Raw genomic sequence first — 23,171 nt, 5'->3', positions numbered from 1 at the left:
CGGCTTCGAAGAGGTCAGCACCTGCAAACTTCACTCAGGCTGCAATACTGACTTTACCCAGAAGCCCCATTCTACATGTGTGCCCTTAGCCCTCCTACTGACATTTCTTTCTGTGTCAAGATGTACTCAATGTTTTGCAGACGTCAGCTTTTTAAAAAAGCAAAAGGCTATCTCAATGTGCATATTTTCCTTTTAAAGAAAGGTAAAGGGGACCCCTGATCATTAGGTCCAGTCGCTGATGAATCTGGGGTTGCAGTGCTCATCTCGCTTTATTGGCCAAGGGAGCCTGCGTACGGCTTCCGGGTCATGTGGCCAGCATGACTACAGTAAGCCGCTTCTGGCGAACCAGAGCAGCGCACGGAAACGGCGTTTACCTTCCCGCCGGAGTGGTCCCTATTTATCTACTTGCACTTTGACATGCTTTTGAACTGCTGGGTTGGCAGGAGCAGGGACCGAGCAACGGGAGCTCACCCTGAGCGGGGATTCGAACCACCAACCTTCCGATCGGCAAGCCCTAGGCTCTGTGGTTTAACCCACAGCGCCACCAGTGTCCCAAAGACTTTACTTACCCACAAATGCCCATGAAGGCCAATCACATTTATTAAGCTAAAAAAAAAGGCCTTGCTAATGTTAGTTTAAGGCCTGTTAACAGCAGAAGGGTTGAGTTTGTGGAGCTTGGCAGCTTCTGTCTCTTTTACTGATATCTATCAGATTGGATGGATCACAGAGATCTGTTAAAAGCCAGTCCGCATGAAAATAGTCATGAGCTGTGCAGCAGAATTAAATGGCACAGCCTGGAATAACCATCTGCTCATTTTACAGATTAAGGAGCTCTAGCACCATTACTTGAATGGCATTGCTTTCAAATGTCCTCTCAGAACAACTCGTATACTACAAAATGCCTCTGAGCAAACCACAACAATCACCAGCCAAATTCTTGGATTCATGAGAGCTCCATCTCATTCCCCTGGCACATGATGTCATGGCTATTCTTTTCCCTGTTTTTAAATCTACGTCTCCTAGCTTCTTTGGTGGATACGCCTCTACAAATTGCTAGTGATGTGTCTTACTTTCATCAACAAGCTCTCCTTGAGCATATTTTAAAATAAAATATTGTAACTGTTTATAATCTTACAAGAGCTAAGAGCCAAACATTGTATCCCAGATATATATTCAACCATTGAAATGAAAAACAGTGATAGGACGCTGCACATTTGTGTGGAGTGGCAGGAAAATGCTGCTGAATGTTTTCCCCTCTAACCATTATAATGACCCCAACCCAAAGCTGCTTTTTCAAAGCTGGAGAGGGCATTTTTGAGTATGGAATAGGTCTGTTTTTGCTTTTTGATCACACATTCAGGAATGCGAACTGATGAGAGGGGAACATACCAGATAAATGCATAGCTGCTATGTTTAGTAACGGTGGCAGCTACGGAAGAAAGCAATTGCAAGGAACCCACATCTGCTCAATGTGGGCTTTTGGTGTTGCCTTATGAAAACAGAAAACATACCTCTTTCTTTGGTTTCCTGTGTTTTAATTTGAAGAGCTGTGCTTGACTACATTGTCTTACCTGATCACATCACAGAGTGGCAGAAACTGCTTTGTCAGTGGATCTCTACTTTTGTGGGGTGTCTGTCCACTATTGCCGCTTTTCAGGTCAGGTGTTATTTTACCCAGAAAAATACCCAAGAAACTTGCCTCCACATTGCAAGCAATTTAAGCTCTGGCTATAAATACGTACAGCGATTTACAGCTGAATCACTGCCATATTGCAATGGGTCCCCAAGCTCATGCCCACACCTATCAGGGATGTTGGCCGACCAAAAATATGGAGACTGATAATGAAATGGCAGCAACCCACATAGTGCCTGGCTGGTGATGCAGAGATCATTTGTCAGGCAGAGTGGTTGAAGTGCACTGTAGCTTTGAGGTTAGAACATGGCCTGAAAACATACATGACAAAACTCAGGAGGATATACACGAGATGGATGCAATGAGAACCCACTGGATGGCATTCAAGGAAACTGCAATCAAAGGAATTTAATTATGTGGTCTTCCACATGGATCACACGTGGTAAGATAGGCACGTGTGCATTTATCACATTGTATGCTGTATACGAAACTACATGGAATTGATATTCGGGGGGGGGGGAGGGAATCATTGTAAAGTGGCCCTAACTGGGACTATCTTTAGAGATGTATGGCAGCTAATGGATTTAGGTTGAATCCTGATAAGACAGAAGTACTGTTTGTGGGGGGCAGGAGGCGGGCAGGTGTGGAGGACTCCCTGGTTCTGAATGGGGTAACTGTGCCCCTGAAGGACCAGGTGCGCAGCCTGGGAGTCATTTTGGACTCACAGCTGTCCATGGAGGCACAGGTTAATTCTGTGTCCAGGGCGGCTGTCTACCAGCTCCATCTGGTACGCAGGCTGAGACCCTACCTGCCCGCAGACTGTCTCGCCAGAGTGGTGCATGCTCTGGTTATCTCCCGCTTGGACTACTGCAATGCGCTCTACGTGGGGCTACCTTTGAAGGTGACCCGAAAACTGCAATTAATCCAGAATGCGGCAGCTAGACTAGTGACTGGGAGTGGCCGCCGGGACCACATAACACTGGCTCTACACTGGCTCCCAGTACGTTTCCAAGCACAATTCAAAATGTTGGTACTGACCTTTAAAGCCCTAAACGGCCTCGGTCCTGTATACCTGAAGGAGTGTCTCCACCCCCATCACCCCATCATTCAGCCCGGACACTGAGATCCAGCACCGAGGGCCTTCTTGCGGTTCCCTCACTGCAAGAAGTGAGGTTACAGGGAACCAGACAGAGGGCCTTCTCGGTAGTGGCACCCGCCCTGTGGAACGCCCTCCCAGCAAAGTAAAATAAGCAACTATTTTACTTTTAGAAGACAACTGAAGGCAGCCCTGTTTAGTGAAGTTTTTAATGTTTGATACTGTACTGTTTTTAATATTCGGTTGGAAGCTGCCCAGAGTGGCTGGGGAAACCCAGCCAGATGGGCGGGGTATAAATGATAAATTATATTATTATTATTATTATTATTATTATTATTATTATTATTATTATTATTATTATAGGAACATCTTGTACCTGAAGTTCTACCTTCTCATCCAATAGCTATGCAAACAGACTTCAACAGGGAATTATGCAAAATAAAAGAGTGCACCTATAAATCACCCAGATTCGATCATAATAGCCAGATTATCACACAGAAGAGCTGTTCAATTCACCTTAAGGTTTGCAAAACCGACATAACTGATCAGATGATCAGTTTGCCTGAGCAACAAGCAGCTGTAGGCACAAGACATCAAGACCTGCCACTAAGAGTAATGATAGTTAACAATGCCTTGGGCTTCTGGAAACAAGAACCTGAGCTTGCTTTTTCTCAACTTTCTCCAGCTCCAGCTGCTGAAGACAGATCAAAATAATGTAATTTGTAACTAATTTAATCATAAAAAAACAAATCGCTGTTGTGGGTGATTTTTCATTGATAGTTTTAATCCGAATCATAATTCCATAATAGGATTATTTTCCATTTATATAACTCCTTTGCATTTAGCACTCATCTTTCCAGTCCTTGATAAGCTTTAATAAATCCTCACAGCAACCCTGCATTATCCTTATTATACACCAATGAGGAAACTGACAGCATAGATTTGCAAAAGGCCACCAAGGAGGTCAGACCAGCACAGGGAAACGGCAGCAGAGACAAGACAATCCTATTAATAGCAGGCACTGTCGGCTGGCTTTACACCTCAGCAAGTGTAAAAATCAGAAATAAGCTGGGCTCTCATCTTAAAAGTGGTCATAGGAAGAAAAAAAAACCATTTGGGCAATATTTAAAGCAGCACAGAAACTCTCCAAAGTGGCAAGGCATTTTGTTGTGTTTTTGCACAAGCAGAGGGTCTTGCTCAGGACTACTGTTGATGGGACTCATCACTTGAATCCTGCCCCACGTGCATTCAGAAGTTCTGTTGAACCCAGTTTGCTCGATTCCCAGTTATACAGGGTTAGGGTTGCACTTTTGCGATCATTTGAATTGCTTTGTAGTTATAGGTATTTCAGGAAGCAAAGCATGAGCTAGTAGTATATGGACTGGATCCAAACTACCAGGATTGTTATAATGCATATGAGAAGTGGAGAAGCTACTACAAGAAAACTGATTGACCTCAGGTGATTTCCCATCTTTTCAATATAGGATACATAAAATGCACCAAAATTCCTTGTCAACTATTGTTTTTTTGATTACCAAATGTAGTGAATACCAAATGAATTGCTTACACTTTCAAGGCTTACTGATCAAAAAGGAAGTAAAGGGGTTTTTTTTAACCAAGATTTCCTTTATAAAGGTCTGCATTTTTACACAACTGCATTTGCTTGCTTTTAGACCAGTTACTATCATGCAAATTTGGTAATAAATATAAATATACAATAAACCTTGTTTTATACTGGAGGGATGGGTGGGACGAACTCTTTGAAAAAGGACCGAGAGAATGGCAATCCAAAATGTCAATCATCTGCGATACTGCACAGATTTACAGACAAAGTTAAATTAAACTTTACCACTAGCAAATGCCCAAAAGACTCAGTGGCAGCTCATTTACAAATATACTATTTATAATGATACATTGATACAGAATGACTTATAAAAAAGCAAGGCAATCTTTTATAGACATAACAATCAACATTACAATAATTCAGAAAGTACAATTTTTGTAGACCGTTTTACACGCTTTCATTTTCAATCACAAATTAGTGTGGTCTTGTATTTAACAGGCAGAATCCTGCACTGTCCTGCTTAAGACCTAAACATTGAAATAATAAACAGAATCTTCAGATCTTTGTAGAATAAAAAAGCCATCAGATTTTTTTGCAGATATTATCATTAGTAATTGCCCTACATGTGCCTTTTAAAGTTGGTGTGTTGTGCAAATTACTGCCAAGTGTATACCTAATTAAAAGCAAGTTCTGACATGCTGATTAAATATACAATGGAAGTGCAATATTGACTATACAAATGCTCTGCTGCATTCAGGTTCTTGAATAATCGGGAAGGCATTATTCCTTTGATATGTGAAGAATACAAAACCATCCCAATGCCCCCGTTCCAAAACTTGTCCTGGTCAAAGATGCTACTTTAAATTTTGCCTGCCATTTTGACAATAAGTAGCTACAGTTTTCTCTTCTTAGTACTACTATACAAAAACATTTCAATGAGCTAGAATCCCTCCTAAGGTTAAATATTTGTCAAGATAAATTGTGTAAATAAAGTCTGAAACATCAAAAAGCAAACACTGCAAAATTTTAGCAGGGAACACATTAGAAAGCCCCCACCAGGGAAGTTGGGTAAAGATCTTTAAAGCCAAATTATGCAGCCAAATTAATTTACTGCCATTAATGTAACATGAATATTACACTAAGATATATACATTGGTTTCCCAAGGAGTCAATGCCAATTATTCCTCCTTTGCAATTCAATGTAGCAACTCAAACCTAAGAAGTGGAGGTTAGGTTTTTTGTAACTTCCCTAACTGTGGCAGATGTACTTTGCAGTCCATCTAAGAGGTTCCTTCGGCAGTGCAGAGGGGGATTTGTGCTGCTACAGCTAAACCAGCACATGAGGCAGTTCCATCCTACTTGCCATTAAAATTCTGTTCTAACACTGAGGCACAGGGTTACTCCAACGAAGCACAGCAAGGGCTACACTGACATCCATATGCATCACATAAAAGTCATACAGGTTTTATCCCTTTGCTGTACAGTTGCCAGAGAACAGCACAAGAGCAGCAGCACTGATGGTGGCACCCTCACTAGAGCCAAGGTGATGACCTCGATGGACATGGCATCTGTTCTTGCACTAGGAAACCCATGTACGCGATTCTATGGGGAACAGTCTAGTAAGAATGCTCCAAATATATCTGCTGTTGTTTCCATGATAAACTTCGGATAATATGCACTGACACCCATCAAAACTGCTTGAGAGACCTGAGAAGATTGTCACTAATTCTGAAGCTTCGCGCAAAAAGGTAGAACTGACTTAGTAGAGCTACTAAATGTGTAGTGTTACAACAGCAAGGGGCACACTTACTAGACATCCCAAAAGAACTATCTAGATACATATATCCTCTACCTTGATAATGTCTCAGTATCACAAATCCTAGAATTTCCCCCAAGTTTCTGATTGGCACAGATTCAGTTTTTAAATTCCAGTTAATACATCCTTGCTAGATTTAGGTGGACATTTCCTAATTGGTTAGAATCCATCATTTTGCCAAGGAAAGTAAAGATATTCTGGGACACAATAACTTTCTATTACGAGAAATCAAATTCTAAAATTCAGAAGACAATCAGCTGCATTATTAAAATATTTTCTGATTTATTTTTAGCCCAGAATTTATTGCTACCTCCGTCTAAATTTATTCCTTTTGCATCCTGTGCTGATTGTGGAACATAAACTTGGATTTGGGAGTCCTGTAGATTCTGTGCTTAACAGTCTATACTTTGACTCCTCTTTACCTTTGATACTGAAGTATAATTGATTCACCTTTTTTATTTTTTTAAAAAGTTCATTTTTTAAAATGTTTTAATGAATGAATAAAACCAGTTTTCAACATGCAAGTGATCTTTCAGAGAGAGAGAGAGAGAGAAACAGTCCGTCACATAATCCTTGGCAAGATGAACAATTGTATTAATATATTTACAGACAAAACTACCAGTTCCATAAATGCAGTTCAACTTCATCTACCCACAACTCCACAAAGTGGCAGAAGAACCCAACCTACTAGAAGCATACTATCCTACATCAAATCTGTAAAATGTTCCAAAGATGCTATTCTCATTTTGCCTGGAATAATTTTCAATACATGGCCAAACTCTGGCTTTAAAAGTAACAGATAGAGACAATTGATTATAGAAAAAAAATATCTCCCCCCTAAAAGTGCATATGGGCAGCATATAAAGACACAGACTGAGTTACTGGGACAAGTTTACAGCTTCAGCATAAAGTGGACTTTCACCTTTTAAACCACCACTTTGTATTTTAACACCTTAATGCTCAGATGGATAGGCTTTCACGCAGCTGAAACTATACAGTCCTTTGTATATCCAGTGACATCTAGACTAGTTTCTGCTACCAGCTTAAGCCCGTTACAGGTTTTATGTAGCTTACCTGCCTTCCTTTAAACAAAAAATCTCCCTCGCTAGTGAAAAACCAATCAATAAAAGCTATAATTCATATAAAAGAAAACAGAGCAAGGCAGTAAGTTATGATGGGCTCAACCCAAAGGAACTCAGGCACATCCAAATCCCACTAAAGCCTCTGACACTTGGAGAGCACTCTTAAGCATCTTTACTCAGAAGTAACTCTTACTTATACTGCCAGGAGTGTGCATCTTACTTATTTACATGGGACAGGCATACCTGATAATCTGATAATCTCTGGATAGTACTGATTAAATGGCTCTTAATGCCAGAAATAAAAATTCCAAAACCTTCAAGAGATGAACAAGATTCCTCTGGCTTCTGTGGTGCGTACAATTGGTTCAAAAGACACAGCTCTCTCTAAATTCCACAATCTCAGAAGCAAACCCACTGTAGTGAACTGACGTTGAAAACAACTGCCCAGAATGCAAGATGAGTGCACAAAAAAAAACCTAAAAATGGCACTGCAAATGTGGTGGCCAGTGTCTGTTTCACCGCAGCGTTATTAGCCCTTCATACAGCCACGAAAATGACAGTAAAACTGCATGTGAACCACTTTACTGTTCTTTTTTACAGAGCAAGTTTTAAGTACAAATGAAAAGGTGTCCTTTTAAAACAGACCGGTCTTTAATACTGAGACTGATAGGATGAAGTTGAGAGAATAAACCATGAAACTGAACTGATTACTTTGAAGCAAGTGTCCCACTTCTGCAGGGAAAAGTGCATTTAGTTCAGCAGCAAAACAGCACAGCATGAAGATATTGTGCTTGGATGCAGATGCTCCGTAACAAAGGAAATATGTACAAGGCAAGGCAAGATTTAAAGCCAGAGTAACACTGTCAACCAACCATAAATCTTACATATACTGCAGTGCTTTAAAAGACACATTCATTAATTGTACAAAGACCGGGGGAGCTCTTACAGTTGCCTGGTGTAATATATATTCATTCCTCGTCAATGCACTACTAGACCTTGACAGAAAATTGCAGGTTTTCAAATATATCTGTCAATTTATGTATCAGAATACGATGCTTGTGCTAGATGAGGCCAACCATAAAATAAGTGGATCAAATAAGATATGCTTACAAACGATAAACTGAAGAGAGAGAAAGGCCTAAATTCAAGCTTTTGTTGAACTGCATCTTTTCCTACTTACGCTTTTGTTTTAATATAAAATCAGACAGTAAGAAGCCCTCGGCATATAAATTTTAGATATGAGTATAACAGAGCAAATCCAACAACAATAATAAAAAATAAAAATAATCCAGTGATTTACTCTGACTGTAAACAAATACAACACCATTTGTTTCAAATCTTAAAATAAGTTAAAGAATCTCCCCAACTAGAGGACAAATCACCCGAAAGGATTTTTGACAAAGAGAATGGGCACAGAGGGGAATGATTAAAAAAAAAGTTTGCGTAATCAAGTTGCTTGTTTTCCCCATAGGAAGAGGGCTCCATCTAAAAATGTTTTGTCCCTTAAACTGTTCAGCAATTAGTTGGCCATTGTTTTTTCAGTGAACTGGTATCTCCAATTACCCAGACATCCATCAAATTCGGCAAAGAAAACTTAGACAAGCACTTTACAAAGGAAAAAGAAATCTAAATGGCTATGCTTCCTCAATTAGCAGAAACACATAAACATGGTCTTGAATTTGCCTGTTTTATATTATTTATGCTTTATATATAATATAATATACAGCCTATATATTATATTATATATTCACACATATGCAATACCTATAATGCTCTTTGCATTTTGTACAGTGTATGGAACAACCCAACTTTTATCAAACCCTGGCACCGTGTGGCCTAGATAATATTATGTACACAATGATACCCTCAATGCAATTTATATTTTGTACATCATTAGGGCAGATATCCATCAGACCATGGCACGATATGGTCCCTGCATTTTGAGAAACTGGATGATAAAGGAAGGTCCACCTGCAACAATTTGAGCTGGAAGGGTATTGAGTGGGCAGTTCTCAATGCTCATTATAGACAATTTACTGCAGAGGGCCAGTTCAAAAGGAAGGCTGTTCAGATGAGGGTTGTCATTTAGATACAGTTCTTCCAGATTCTCCAGTGTACCTACAAAAGCAAGAATTGCCATAATTAGCACTTAAAAAACACCCTTGGCTGAAACTAATTTAGATCCAACTGGTGTCCTTGCACTTATGGAAGGGCTTTCTTTCGGGCTACAGGAAAGGACGAGAGCCTGATGTTGTTAATTCCCTCTCCCCATGGCAGTACTCCATATCACCTTCTATGCTGTTCTGAAGGATTAGACAACTGATTGGAGCAGATTTCTGGAGGGAGGGTGCAGGAGAGTGACTCAATGGAAACTCCCTCCCTTCCTCTTGCATTAGGAGACACATCTGCTAGATCAAAAGCCTTCCCATGAGTGTGAGGGTGCCAACAGAACTCCACAAACCACCCAGAAAGAAGCTCTCATTAAGATATTCTGAACACATCAATAGTTTCTTCTTCTGTCAGTTATCACAGTACGGCAACCCGTTTTCCCACAGGATCCAAACAGATGCCTTGAATTGAAGATGCATTTCTCAACCACAGCCATTTTCTATTGTTTGCATGCAAAACGAAAAGCAGTATGAAACTGAGAGACTGTGACTTCCCCTCACCAACTGAAGCCTATTGTAGATAATAAAATTGTCTTATTTCTACTGTCTTCCCAGCTACAAAATCTTGAACTCCGAACTCCTACCTTCAAGAGACTTCATTATGCTAAAGGTCTTCTGATGAGGGATATGCTAGACTCCCCAGACTGGCAAAGTATCTACCTGTTGCTTTCCAAATGTTACAAGAAATATAGTTCTGCCCACATGCTGTGCTGAATTGCTGAGGGCTGACAGTGCTGTAACTTTGATTCTTATTTGGTGGCTTTTCCCCATGATGGTACCCCAGAATTGGTTCTTCCTGGGACAATCCTGTGAGCAGGACACAACGGGAATGTAGCAAATACTGCAGATCATCAACACCAGTAGACTACACCTCCAGCATTTTATTGGCAGCTAAAACAATACCACATCGTTTTATGTATGGATAAAACAAATATCTTACCAATTTCCTCAGGAAGTTGTGTAAGAAAATTCTCTCCCAGTCCAAGATGTGTCAGATTGATGAGGTGGCCAATTCCTCTAGGAAGGGTGCTCAACTGATTATTTGTTAAGATCAACCTCTGGGAAGAAATATGCATATGTAAGCATCAAATTAATGCCATCTTCAGTCACCCAGAACAAAGATGGGTAACCCTATCCAATCATTAGAATCACAGCCTTCCCCTCCCCAGCAACCATAGGGATGTAAGAAAAGCCTGCTGGATCAGGCCAATGGTCCACCTTGTCCCGCATCCTGTCCTCACAGTAGCCAGCCAGATGCCTGTAAGAAACTCACATACAGGACCCAAGCAGAAGGGGCACTCTCCCCACCAGTTCCCACTGTGGTTTCCAGCAACTGGTATTCAGAAGCATTACTGCCTCCAACCATGGAGACAGAGCATAGCCATAGTAGCTAGTAGCCATTGATAGCCTTATCCCCATTCAAGTTGGTGGTCATCACTGCCTCCTGTGGGAGCACGTTCCATATTTTAACTATGTGTTGTGTGGAGAAGTAGAAGCCTAGCATGGAATTTGTCTTGTTCACAATGGCTGCACACTGGGTCAGCGTCTTGGTCAAGCTATCCACTAGGACCTCAAGGTCTCATAACGCATCAGTTACCCCATGCAACATGTCATGACCCAGAATTCAGGTTTTAGCACTCTGCAATGTTATCTACCATACATAGAAACCAGGACACTTCTATAAAATATCTCCCAGATTTTACTTCCAGATTATCCACCCCCTTTACATGGCAATGCCACATATTGGTGAAATGTGTGCACAAAGAGGCAGCCTTTAATACCAAATCAGGCAAAAAGATCCATTGATAGGGGTTCCGTTTTTATGTGGTAGAGATAGGTACCTGAAGTTCCCTAAGGTACGCTATTTCATTGGGCAAGGATTCCAGCTTGTTTTCCTCTAGATCCAATTCTCTTAACTTTCGCAGGTTCCCAATGCCATGGGGAAGGTTTCTTAGAAGGTTGTTCGACAAGACAAGAACCTAGAGAAAGACGTATGTTGAACTTTTAATAAACCAGCAGGTTATTGGCTAAGTAAACATTCAGTAAACTGAAGGCTCTTCAATTAAAAAGCTGGAGACGGCTTAATTTCGCCTACAAATGCCACATTTCAGGGATGAGTGTCCCTTGCCCTATGCCAAACTCCTCACTAGTTCTGCTTAGCATCCTCCCTGAGTGCTTCTGCCTGGTGAGAATGTGTCTTTCAACTGTGATAACACCTCTAAGCTGGATAGAAAGGAGTGTGTAGAAATATCAGAGTTTTGAAGATTGGATCAAATGTCGCCTACTCTAGAATTAACTTTTGTCTCTGGTCCACTCATCGCTGGCTCTGCGTACAAGGGAACATGGGCACTCAAGCTGAAAAAGGTTCCCTACCTCTGCCACACTGACTCCAGCAAATGAGAATCATGATACAGGGACACATCTCTCAAACAGCTGTACTTTCACATTTTTCCCCAGCCAATGTTGATTTTAATTAGCACAGTTTAGCAAAGGGTTTGCAAAAAAATACCACCCAACAACATACATATAAAGTAGTTTAATCTTCAATTCTAAAATTAGTTAGAGCAAAGACTGAATAATTTTAGCAACCATTTAGGAAAAAGAAACAGTACTGAGAAAAGCAACCTTTCCCAGGAAATGTTTAAAAATTTCTGTGTAGCTTTTTGTGAGTTCTGCACAAACCTGTTTTCAATTTCACTATTATTATTACATTATTTATTAGATTTCTATACCACCCTTCATCACAAGATCTCAGGGCAGCTCACAGGATCTCAGTGTATTCCACTCACCTCTAAGGAAACAAGTCCAGACACATCCTCGGGAATCTTGTTGAGTTGATTTGTAGCTAAGTTCAGTTCTACCATGCTGGTCCATGTCCCAAAGTCCAAGGGAAGGGACGTCAGCTGATTGTCCTGAAATTTCATATGAATGTAGTTGAAAAAGTAAAAGACAACTACTTGAAAAGGACATTAATTGGATACAAGAGTAGTCAACATGTTCCCCAAGAGGATTATAACACACATCAGCCCCAGATAAGCCTTCCAATAGCCAGGAATGATGGAAGTTGAAGTCCAAAAACATCTGAAAAAGCACCACATGGGCCACATCTGTTTTAAAGCTTTTTAGTTTTTTACAACTGTTCATTAATATTTTTAACAGGTATCTTTACATTACAGATCTCTTTTAACTTCCCTTGTCCGGTGGTATTTTACTATTCTTAATATAAGCCACTGACTGTTTTCACAGAAAAGCAGGATAGAAATATTAAACTGTTAACATGACATGGACAAATTCATTACATCACAGGACCAGTGTGCAAAATCAATCCAGCTGTACACATCTAATGACCTGAAATATAAAGTTATAAGAAAGGGGATCCGATATGCAAAGTGCTACTAATCGTATGGATTCACCTTAACCTTCATTTTGCTGAAAACCAGCTACAGTACAGCTTAAGGAACAGCTTCACACCATGTATTTACAGAACATATGCAGCCATAGTTTAAGGGAGTAATCAGGTGTGGAACGACTGCTCCATTTACCTAATTGTTGCTGCTACATATCTGGTGTGTAAACATGGCATGAAATCATCCCCATCTAAACAAGGAGATAATTTAGAATTTGAATAAGCAATTTGTTTTTAAAGGTGGCAGGGATGATGGGGCTACAGGGTGCACAGTCCTTCCTTCTCCATTGCTGGACAGAGAGGTTTTGCAAATAGTAAGTGCTGGCAAAACCCAGTCGCCCACAACCAATGTCTCATCTCCCACTGATAAAAGATGTGTGCAATCTACTCCAGCTACTCTTATGGATTTCCTTCCAGATAGTTTCCATTACACCACAGCTGACACCTGACGCAATCCCCCAACACCGGCTGCTGGAAGGGTCAATACAGAGTAAGTGCTTGTTCATTGCTTCACATGGTGGCCACATAGACATTTCATAGAGAGAAATGTGATGCTACTCTCTCCTCCATAACAATGTCCTACAAATATCTTAAATAAAAAAACTTTTGAGGGGTATATACTGCCTTTCTCCAGAATGTGAACACATGCATGCGCACAAAGTATGGGTTTTTTACTTAAAAATAAACACACAGATTCCATATACAGCAAGGCTGTTCTCTCGGATATCAAGTTAGAATAATATTGCAACTAAGGAAATACTAGCACTATTGGGAAACCCTAATGAGAGACCAATAACTTATAAGGAAAATAGGATTTATTTAAAGCATTATAGCTGGGAAGTGGTACAAAAGAATAGTCAATATTTATGCAAGGTCTACATTTTCATTAATGTTTAAAGCACTGCTACACTGTGCTTATTATTTGTAATCAAATCAGAGCAGTATATTATTTGAAGTATATCTAGTCCTCTCTCAGATGATACACTTTTTAAAAAAGCAGGTTGTGGCTAGTATTTGTGTTAACTGGAAGTACAACTTATCTATATATAAGAGCCAGTTCTCTGCAAGTAAAAGACTCACCACCTGCATTACAAACAGCAGCATTTAATAAAGTTGGCAATACTTAGATCCTCTGTTTTAGACCATTATTAAATGAAAGAAATTATGTGTTGCAATGGAGTTCAGCTACACTTCAAAGAAACTGACAATAAAATATTTGCTTTTGGCAATTTAATATTGAATTCAAGTATAACCAAAAATGTTTCCTACAATGTGAGCAGTCTACTTATTATATTTTCATGAACGCAAATATAAATATAAATATGTAATATGGATCTAGGCTTGAAACACCTTAACATCTTGTTCCAAATGCCAAAAACCATATTTGTAGCATGCAGTGATCTGAGTCAACCTATTTCACTGTCTCAGCAACAACTTTCAGCAACAATGGAAGCAAGCTCTTCCATTTTGCAGACTGCCAACATTTGAAACAAATTTTTAATTACAAGTAATTTATGGATACTTGTTTGTATCCAGTGGTGCCATTCTGTTTGTGCAACAGGCTCCTGTTTGTGCTAAATAACTTGTCTCGCCCCTTCAGTTCCCGAGGCAGTCTCAGAATTCACCCCGGAGGATTGGAAGACAGTCTAGACCAGATTCCAGGGGGCAAGGAGAGGAGATGAAGGGCAAGTGTTATGTGAGTCAAACTCTATACCTGTGCAGCCTTGGAGACAACCCAGTATGTGGCAATTGCCCACTTCTCTGTTTACCTCCCCGTGCATTTGTTTTTCACAAGAAAAAGGAGCAAATACATAAACATGCTGCCCGCTTGGGCTCAGTCAATTTGAAACACTGATTATGCTTAACAGAAGTACTTTGTCTTTTGCTAAAGCTACAAAAGCAGTGGGGGGAAAGGAAGGCTTCTGCCTGCTTCTAAAGAACATATATTCAAATCTGCATTAGAAAAGAAGTTTGTGCTCTATTCATTTTATGCTATTCTCATCAGATATATGAAAAAAGAAGTATCAAATCAACAAAGGCTTTTTTCCAGTTTTATACTTAATATTGGACAACTCATCCTCTACTGTCAGGCATACCTGGTTATCTGCACCTCTTTACTTAACTGCACTTAATGTTTAGTAACATTGGCACGCCTGGATAAAACAGCTCCTGATAATCAGCAATGTCTCACCTTCATGTTCAGCTTACTTAACACTTTTGCTCTGGAGAAAATTCCAAAAGGGATTTTATTGATGCGGTTATGCTCCATATTGAGAGCGTAGATGGTAGAGAACTGTGAGGGGCCACCCACTGGATATGACTGGAAACAGTTCCTTGCCAGAGTGAGGCTAGTCAGATTCACAAGACTGGATAAGAGACCCTGGGGAAGCGAAAAGGAAGCACACAGATCTAAATACAAACTTGCATGAAATCTGAACATCAACATACCGGTACTTGAAGAGATGTTTTTTCTTTTCTCTTGCATGCCACCTAATCTCCATTTTAGTGTGACAACATATGGGTTTCTGTTATTTTTTGCAAAAATTATAACTTTAAAAAAACCAAATACCAGTAGTCTGAACCAAAGCACAGGAAAATGTTCACAATAGCTTCTTTATTTTTTAGTTAAAAAGAACTTTATTTCTTTCTTTTAAAACATTACATAGAAAACCGTCAAACACAAAATAAACACAGAGAAAAGAAAAGACAAAAATACAAATTATATACAAATTATATGCAAATTAATTACAAATTTAAATAGAAATAAAAATAAAAATGCTTCCGATTGATAATATATTGTTTCTATCAATTTTTAATTGTTCCCTGTTTCCTTTTTATTATATTTTCCCACCCCTCATGGGTGAATCTTTTTCCCATTACTATTCATACATTCTCTTTAAACGATACTTAAATTAATTTAGGCAAACTACCAATTTGGTATTTATAACCTCTTTCTTTAGGTGTTCCTCCACTAACTTCCACTCTTTTTGAATTCTCTGTTTTGGTGTATTTCTTATGGCCGCTGTCATTTTATCCAAATTCATATATTCTATTAATTTAATTAACCAATCTTGAACAGATGGCACCTCTGCCCCCTTCCATTTTTGCGCTATTATGATCCTTGCTGCTGCTCCTGCGTACAATATGATATTTCTCTTATCCTTTGGTATATTTTCTGGTAGCATACTTAACAAAAATACTTCTGGAATGTTCGCAAGAGCTTCCATGTAAACGTCAATACCAGGGAACAGTTGTGCACTGTGCACAGTGGGAGTGTGCATGCAGAACTGTCACCAAAACTGATGGGAAGAGGAAGCATCTGCTTGCACAGAACTTGTACATACAGTGCTGTAATTGCTGATTCACATGTGTTTAAAAAAGATAAGCATGTCATTAAAAAAACCCCACTCATTACACCGGTAAATTATTTCCCCAAAGTAATGGCTGAAAATAAACTCTGGGCAACATGAAAAGCTTAGAATTAATTCCAAGTAGTGAGGTAATGTCTAGATAGCTCAGCCAATTATAGTACTTTCGCACTTTGTAACAAGCTCAGCCTATGCAAAAGGGAGAGCCATGTAATTCATGGCTGAGATTGTGCCAGAGATTTAACTTATAGCCACCTTACCATTTATTGTTGCATCCTCATGTAACAGGCATTATATAACACAGCATTGCTTGTCTCATTTTTGTGGAAACCAGTGCTTCCGTAACACCTATGCTATGGTTTCATTTGATAAGCACAATCAATTCTCCATCAAAATAGCTGTTGCTGCATCCATTGCTGTCTAAAACTAGAGGACTTTTAAGTGGGGTTGCAACTTTTAGCCAAGTGATCTGTTAGATTAATAGATGAAAAACTTTCAGTCCACTAAGAAAGAACTCTTCGCCCAATTGAATTGACAAGATTTAAGCAAACTGCTAATATTTTTAATGTAAGAACTTACCACAACTGTGGCAGCAGGCACCATCTTGGAAGTGGCATATTCTGGCCTCTTCTAACAATGAATCCCACTTCTAAGATGGTGTCGACTGTAACATGCCCATACATGAAATAGAAGCATGCATGTTTCTTAGGAATTATTGCTTTGTTTAAATGTAAATTTATGCAGAAGCAATAGACTAAACTATCTTTAACTGGGTGACAGCCTTACTTTAAAGATAACAGCTTGGATCTTAAAAAAGGAATTTCATGGGAAGAACGGCTTCCTATCTCTTCACACCCTGCAGCCATTTGTGCCCAAGGATATCCTGAACAATGTGGGATGGGGCACAGAGGACAGCTGAGGTACACAGGAATTGCTCCAAATTGGGCTGGATTTAAGGGGAGTTAGCTTAAGCAAGCTCCAAAGTTTCCCATCCTCTCCACACACACCTTCCAGGCCACAGTATTCAGGAGCCTGCCTCCTTCACCCAACGAGGACTTTTGGAGGACATCAGCTGTTGCAGGGAGAACGAGGGAACTGTGAATTTTTGTTCTGTTAACTTAAGTTCCAAGACACTGTGAGCTCAGATAAGGTACACACCATATACTGACACAACTTTTAGGATTAACAAGTTTGGGGCTTTTAATTGCACCCTCAATATTTTTAAGTTTACGCTTCTGACAAATATCTGTAAGTAACAATCGAAACAAACACAAAAGAGATTCAAACAGATTACAATATATCATTCACCATGCAAGCTGTTATATATGAAAAAGAAAAGCCCGGCCTCGCCTAGGGACGGCGGGATACAAATAAAAATGTATTATTATTATTACTATAACTATTACTATTATTATTATTATTATTATTATTATTATTATTAAAAGCACCTGAAGACAGGATTGGTTTTCTTCATTTACTAAAAAGGTATCACATTCCTACTTGGTAATTCGGAAATTAGAAAGAGTAGTATCAAACAGTAATGTTCCACCAATGAAAGGAAATTACTGGGCATTGACCATAATAAAAAGATTGATTGGTGGAAAATATCTATTAACAGATTGGGGAAGGGAGACCATTTTTTTTGGAAATTCGACACAAGCACAGCCCCCTGGGCCCAATTTGATATAGGATGGAAACCCAACAAAACAAAATGGGGAGACACGGGTGGCTGCAAAGGGGTGGGGGTGGGGGAATTGCAGAACATTGCCTCTTCCCCTCTTCCACTAAGGCAGGGTTTCCCAACCTTGGGTCTCCAGCTGTTTTCAGACTACATTTCCCACCATCCCTAACCACTGGCCTTTCTAGCAGGGATGATGGGAGTTGTAGTCCAAAAAACAGCTGGAGACCCAAGGTTGGGGAATACTGCACTAAGGGATGCCTTCCATCAACAGAGTAGCACCATGGGATATCACTGAAAGTTTCTTCTTCTAGTTTCTTATGCCAAACTTTCTTTCTGATGCAATTAACATTGCATCATGGTGCCTGTGATGATGGAGTACTGGTAAACTTGCACAAGACTCATCATTTTAAAAAATACAGCATACTGCAAGGTGTGCTCTCAAGTACTAGTTATAGGAATTTCCATCAGTAAACTCTCAAAATATCCAGCAGTAACCACCCTCAGCAGAACATATTTTTACTGGTGCAACAGGACTTCCCCTTCTTCTTCTTTCTCCTGCAGCCCCAAGCCCACCCTCCCAGAATCTGCTCCAGAGTGCTGGGGTACCTCCAGAGCAGACTTGGGGAGAGCACAGAGAGTGAGCAAAAGTCCAAAAGTCTGCATGTTGCCCTAAACTCATAAGGTATTTCATATTAATCATATTTAAGTCCTTCATGCCAAAGATTGCAATGGAGCTTTGGCACCACCGACATTTCAAAGAATATTGAAATCCGCAAAAGCTTGATGCTGAAGGCTGTCATAATAAACTCAGCCACATAGATATTACATTTTTTAGCCATTTTCAAACACACTGATTATTATTTTTTAGGGATCAGAGAAGAGGCTGGATAATGAATGTACTGCTTCGAAAAGAAACAAAGTACTTACTATTTATGAATACTGTTGGACAGCTGCCTCTCCCAAACTAGTCTTTTAAGAACTAATGTTTATTAGGCATTGCATCATCATGAGCTTGGTATATTTTGCAATTCTGCAGTTTTCTTTACAAATGTTTTCTTTCTTCTGCTGCCAAAGAGACTTGCTTTAATGGATTACCCCACTACACTAACATGCAAGTGGCTCTTTGCAGCAACAATTACAATTTATACACAGACTAGCACTTCTGAGTAAAGCCATTTTTATTTGTTAAAAGAGTTTTTGGATTGGGAGCCAAATTTATCTTATGATAAAGCAATCTGTTTTGCTGTCAGTCTCCTTTGTATCTTTAATTACACTTGAGTAACTTTCATAATGCGCTTGGGAGGGGCAATTCAGCTTTATTCTTAAAAGCTTCCAGGCAACTTTCTCACAGCAGCAACTTCTTCAAGCAGTATCCATTCATTCCCATTCAATTAGTGCTAATGCTAATAGTTTATATCCAATTTGGCAAATTTCAGTAGCCTTCCATTTCCAGAGCATTTTTCTTCTAATGCCGGTTCCAGTGCTTTAGAGCAGCATTTAAACAACATTAAGCCGCAATCACACAAAAACTGTAGAGTGCCTCACCTCTGGTAAAGTAGAAATCATGTTGTTCTCCAAATTCAGTTCATCAAGTTTACTGCACTGTGCTAGAGACCTGGGTATTGCCGAGAGCCGGTTATACCTCAGCCCGAGGCTTTTCAGACTGGACAGGTTTCCTAAAAAAAAAAAAAAAAAAAAAAAAAAGATGGCTAAGAGATATTTGCTCCCACTGGTTGCATTTTCTTGGAAAATAACCAATTCCTAGAGTTTTTACAATTTCTTTCCACAATAATATCTATGCATATTTTGAGCAGCAGCATATTTTCAAAGGATTTCCCAAGTACAGACGCAAACACTGGTGAAGGATTCAGAATTTCAGCTATGTCCCATTTTGGTGTAATCAATTTACACTACTCAGCTTTGCTTTCGTCTCTAGCTGCCTAGCAATTCTCTCAAAGCATACAGCTAAGTTTTTTATTTGTTTCTTTTTAAACATTACTGGCCACTCATCACTCTAGTACTTTAGACCACTTTACACATTTCAGATTACATGGGTAAGCACTTCTGCAAGAACAGAGGAAGGGGAAATTAGCAGACCTCCAAAGCAATACAATTAAGGACATAAAAACCTTGCATGTGAGCTGCATGTGCCAGCGGATAATTAATGAAAAGCCTGCTGCCATCTCCTAATGCTTTCTGAACTTAACCCATGAGACTGTATTGCAAATTGATCCATCTCTCTTGGTGCAACGCTGAGCATAAGATCAATATTGCCAGGGCAAGCTATCCATTTCGTCAACAGAAAGCTCCAACACTTGTCAGTCTATAAAACTTCGTGAGATGCAAACTTACAGTTAAATGTTTTGCTAGAAGGTGCTCTTATTAGGTGTGGGAGATAAATTTCTTAGGATTGGCAGCTTAAACAGAATTCACAGATGAAGAATAAAAAACTTTGCTACTGCAGAAATATATTTATAATCATGATTATAAAAAAATTAATACTGGCTTTTTATGACACCTTTGTCCATATTCATTTTTATTACCAAGCTTAGCTATTTCTCAGACCAATAAGAAGAATGATTGGCACAGAAGCTTTAAGTGTAAATTTGCAAGCCACCATCACACTCTGCAGCACCTTTGGGAACATAAGCTTCACACTCATAAAACATACTACAGTATTCATGATTCTAGGGAAGTATGCAAGCAGACATAAGCAAGGGGTGGCTACCTATTTTGCCAATGGAAAACTAGCTGACACAAAGCAATCCAATCTTATGTGCTCTCTACCCTGCTATGCATAAAGGAAGATGCAGACAACTTTTTGTTCATCAAGTATCACAGCCTTGTAAATAAACTCACAAAAGTTAGTAGCGTGCACATTTTTTTACTAGCTTGCTAAGAGGCTAATAGCCTAGGTTTACATGCTGCCTGCAGAGGGGAGGAAATTCTCCCCTATTCCAGTCCTGAAATGTAGGGTACTAGCCTCTTACCATGTGAGTTAAAATAACTGCCTTCTGCCAAACAGGATGGTGGTGAAAGAACAGGACCGAGAGACAGATTTCCCTTTTTCTGTAGCCACCATGGAAACAAAGTAGAGAGGCAGAGGCCGAATGGAGGCATCCAGCTCTCCACTGCCACTCAGTTCTCTTGCCTGCATGGCTTAGTGTGTGTGTGTGTGTGTGTGTGTCAGAGAGAGAAAGAAAGAGAGAAAGGGGGGAATATTAAATCAATGGCTGTGAGGAACAGAAAGGGGGCATGGAGAATCTGTTTTACTTCTGTGATATCTCTTTCTATTAAGAAGGCTGCAGTAAAATTTTGAAGGTGGTTAATTCACCATCTAAGGCCAAATTCACACCATACATTTAAAGCACTATGATGCCGCTTTAAACAGCCATAACTTCTCCCAAAGAATTCTGGGAGTTGTAATTTGTTAAGGGTGCTGAGAGTTGTTAGGAGACCCCTGTTCCCCTCAGAGCTTTTGGTATGGCCCCATGATCAAGTGCATCGTCCTGGATTTTATAATCTAGGGGGGAAACCAAGTGGATCTTGAGGCTGGCGCCATGGGTCAGAACAAGCTGAACAGACGCAGCTGATCCCAAAGACAAAGGACGCAAGAGCTTCATAAAAATTGATGCTTAGCCACCTAGCACAGCATGAGTAATCCAGAAATAGATGAAGTACCAAATTATAATGATGCTTGTAACCTTTGCCCATAACAACTTTTTGCTCATAGGCATTTAGAAGATGCTTGTATTGAACTTGCCTGGATTTGTTTCCAAAGTACAAGACTTTACACCTGCATTTTCCTTGTTACACAAAGCTTCCCACAGAATCAGCAGGTCAATTCTCCTCTAAGTAAGCTGTTCATAATTTAAATTTTGAATTAATAAAGACCAGAATGATGAAGATCTTCACTGCTTACACTGCCAATGAGGTCTAACAAACACACAATGGCAAGATTAAAAAGTTGGACCTACAACTTTAATTCCATTCACCTAAATGACTAGTTTAGTCTGGGGGTGACACTTGACCTTTCAAAAATAATGCTGATAGTCAAAGCATTTAGGGAAGTCCTATGAGGATATTAAGTAGCCCAGAATGCAAGAAGAGGCCTGGGTAGAGAGCACAACAGATACAGATCTATTTTCCTGTAACCTCAGTGGATCTCAGTAGGAAGAGTAAGCAATTGTTTTCTCAAGCCTCTTTAATATTTGCAAACTGCCAAGATAGCTCCTCTTAGGAATGCCTGCTAGCAATTGATCAAAATGGTGAAGGTTACAGAAAAAGGCCTACGAAAAGCTTTTGAAAATTATTCAAGTTAAAGCATATGTATCCGAATACAGTGAGCCAGATTTCATATTGCAGGGCTTGTGATCCACCTACCATTGAAGTCCTTAACTCTCTGTTCACCCTAGTGAACAGCAGTGATAAGTTCGTATGAGAACTACTTGACTCTCATCTGCATCAAGCTGCCACCAACTTAAATCATCCACAATGCATTGCCCTCTTGCTGTAAGTGCAATAGGGATGGCGGAGTCTCCAGCATTAGCAAGGTACCAGGCTATCCTGAAGAGTGTAATGCTTTTTTGCAAGGAGCAAGTCTACACACAGTACAAGCTATTTAATTATAGGAAACTCTTCCTAGAAGCGTTTCTCTTTTTAAAAAGATGGGCTACAACCTTTAATTTACGTACCTTTTTGATTACAGTGGTGCCTTGCTTAACGAATGCCCTGCTTAACGAAATTTCCGCTTAACGAAAGGTTTTTTCTAGTGGAGGTTGCCTCGCTAGACGAATTCGTTTTATGAAAAATTTGTCTAGCGAATCGCGGTTTCCCATAGGAATGCACTGAAATTCAATTAATGCGTTCCTATGGGCAAAAAAAAATTCAATGCATTCCTATGGGATTTGCTAGACGAATTTTTCGTTATAAGAAAAGACCCATGGAAGGCACCACTGTAGTTGGAGATATAAACCAGGAAGATTATGTTTTCTAAACTTTGCTTTCATACAGGTTTTTTACAAGAACTACAGAGACAAGGACTTTTAATGCAGAAGGACTTGCAGTAATAGGCAATCACCTCTCCAGTAAAGACAGGGATTGATGGTTAATTTAAATGAAACTAATTTAGAACAGTATCTGGATTGGTAATGACTTCGGGGAGAAATTGATTTGGGATTATCTGGATAGGATATGGGGAACTAAGTAGGGCTTATCGGGATGTAATTAGAGGTTATTAATTATAGAGGGATTGATTTTGAGCAGAATCTGGGAGTGAAATTAACTGAAGGAAAATAAATTGATGAGGAACTGACCTGGGGTAATTTGGGTGGAATATTAATTCAGCAAGGGATATA

General features: G+C 39.6%; 1 protein-coding gene across 2 annotated transcripts in view; it reads right to left on the bottom strand.

The window, feature by feature from the left end:
- Positions 1-7,757: 7,757 nt before the first annotated feature.
- The window catches only part of SHOC2 (SHOC2 leucine rich repeat scaffold protein), a 50,220-nt gene continuing 34,806 nt past the window's right edge, over positions 7,758-23,171 (bottom strand). For both annotated transcript variants that reach the window (XM_035132853.2, XM_060274731.1), the window contains exons 4-9: positions 19,360-19,490; positions 14,957-15,145; positions 12,149-12,271; positions 11,201-11,338; positions 10,300-10,417; positions 7,758-9,309 (exon numbers count right to left, since the gene is read on the bottom strand). In XM_035132853.2, the coding sequence (XP_034988744.1) occupies positions 9,101-9,309; positions 10,300-10,417; positions 11,201-11,338; positions 12,149-12,271; positions 14,957-15,145; positions 19,360-19,490 (908 nt within the window). In that variant the 3' untranslated portion in view covers positions 7,758-9,100. The remainder of the gene's footprint in view (positions 9,310-10,299; positions 10,418-11,200; positions 11,339-12,148; positions 12,272-14,956; positions 15,146-19,359; positions 19,491-23,171) is intronic.

This window comes from Zootoca vivipara, chromosome 5 (assembly GCF_963506605.1).
Source record: "Zootoca vivipara chromosome 5, rZooViv1.1, whole genome shotgun sequence".
Taxonomy (NCBI): Eukaryota; Metazoa; Chordata; class Lepidosauria; order Squamata; family Lacertidae; genus Zootoca; species Zootoca vivipara.
This window is presented reverse-complemented; position numbering and strand designations above follow the sequence as displayed.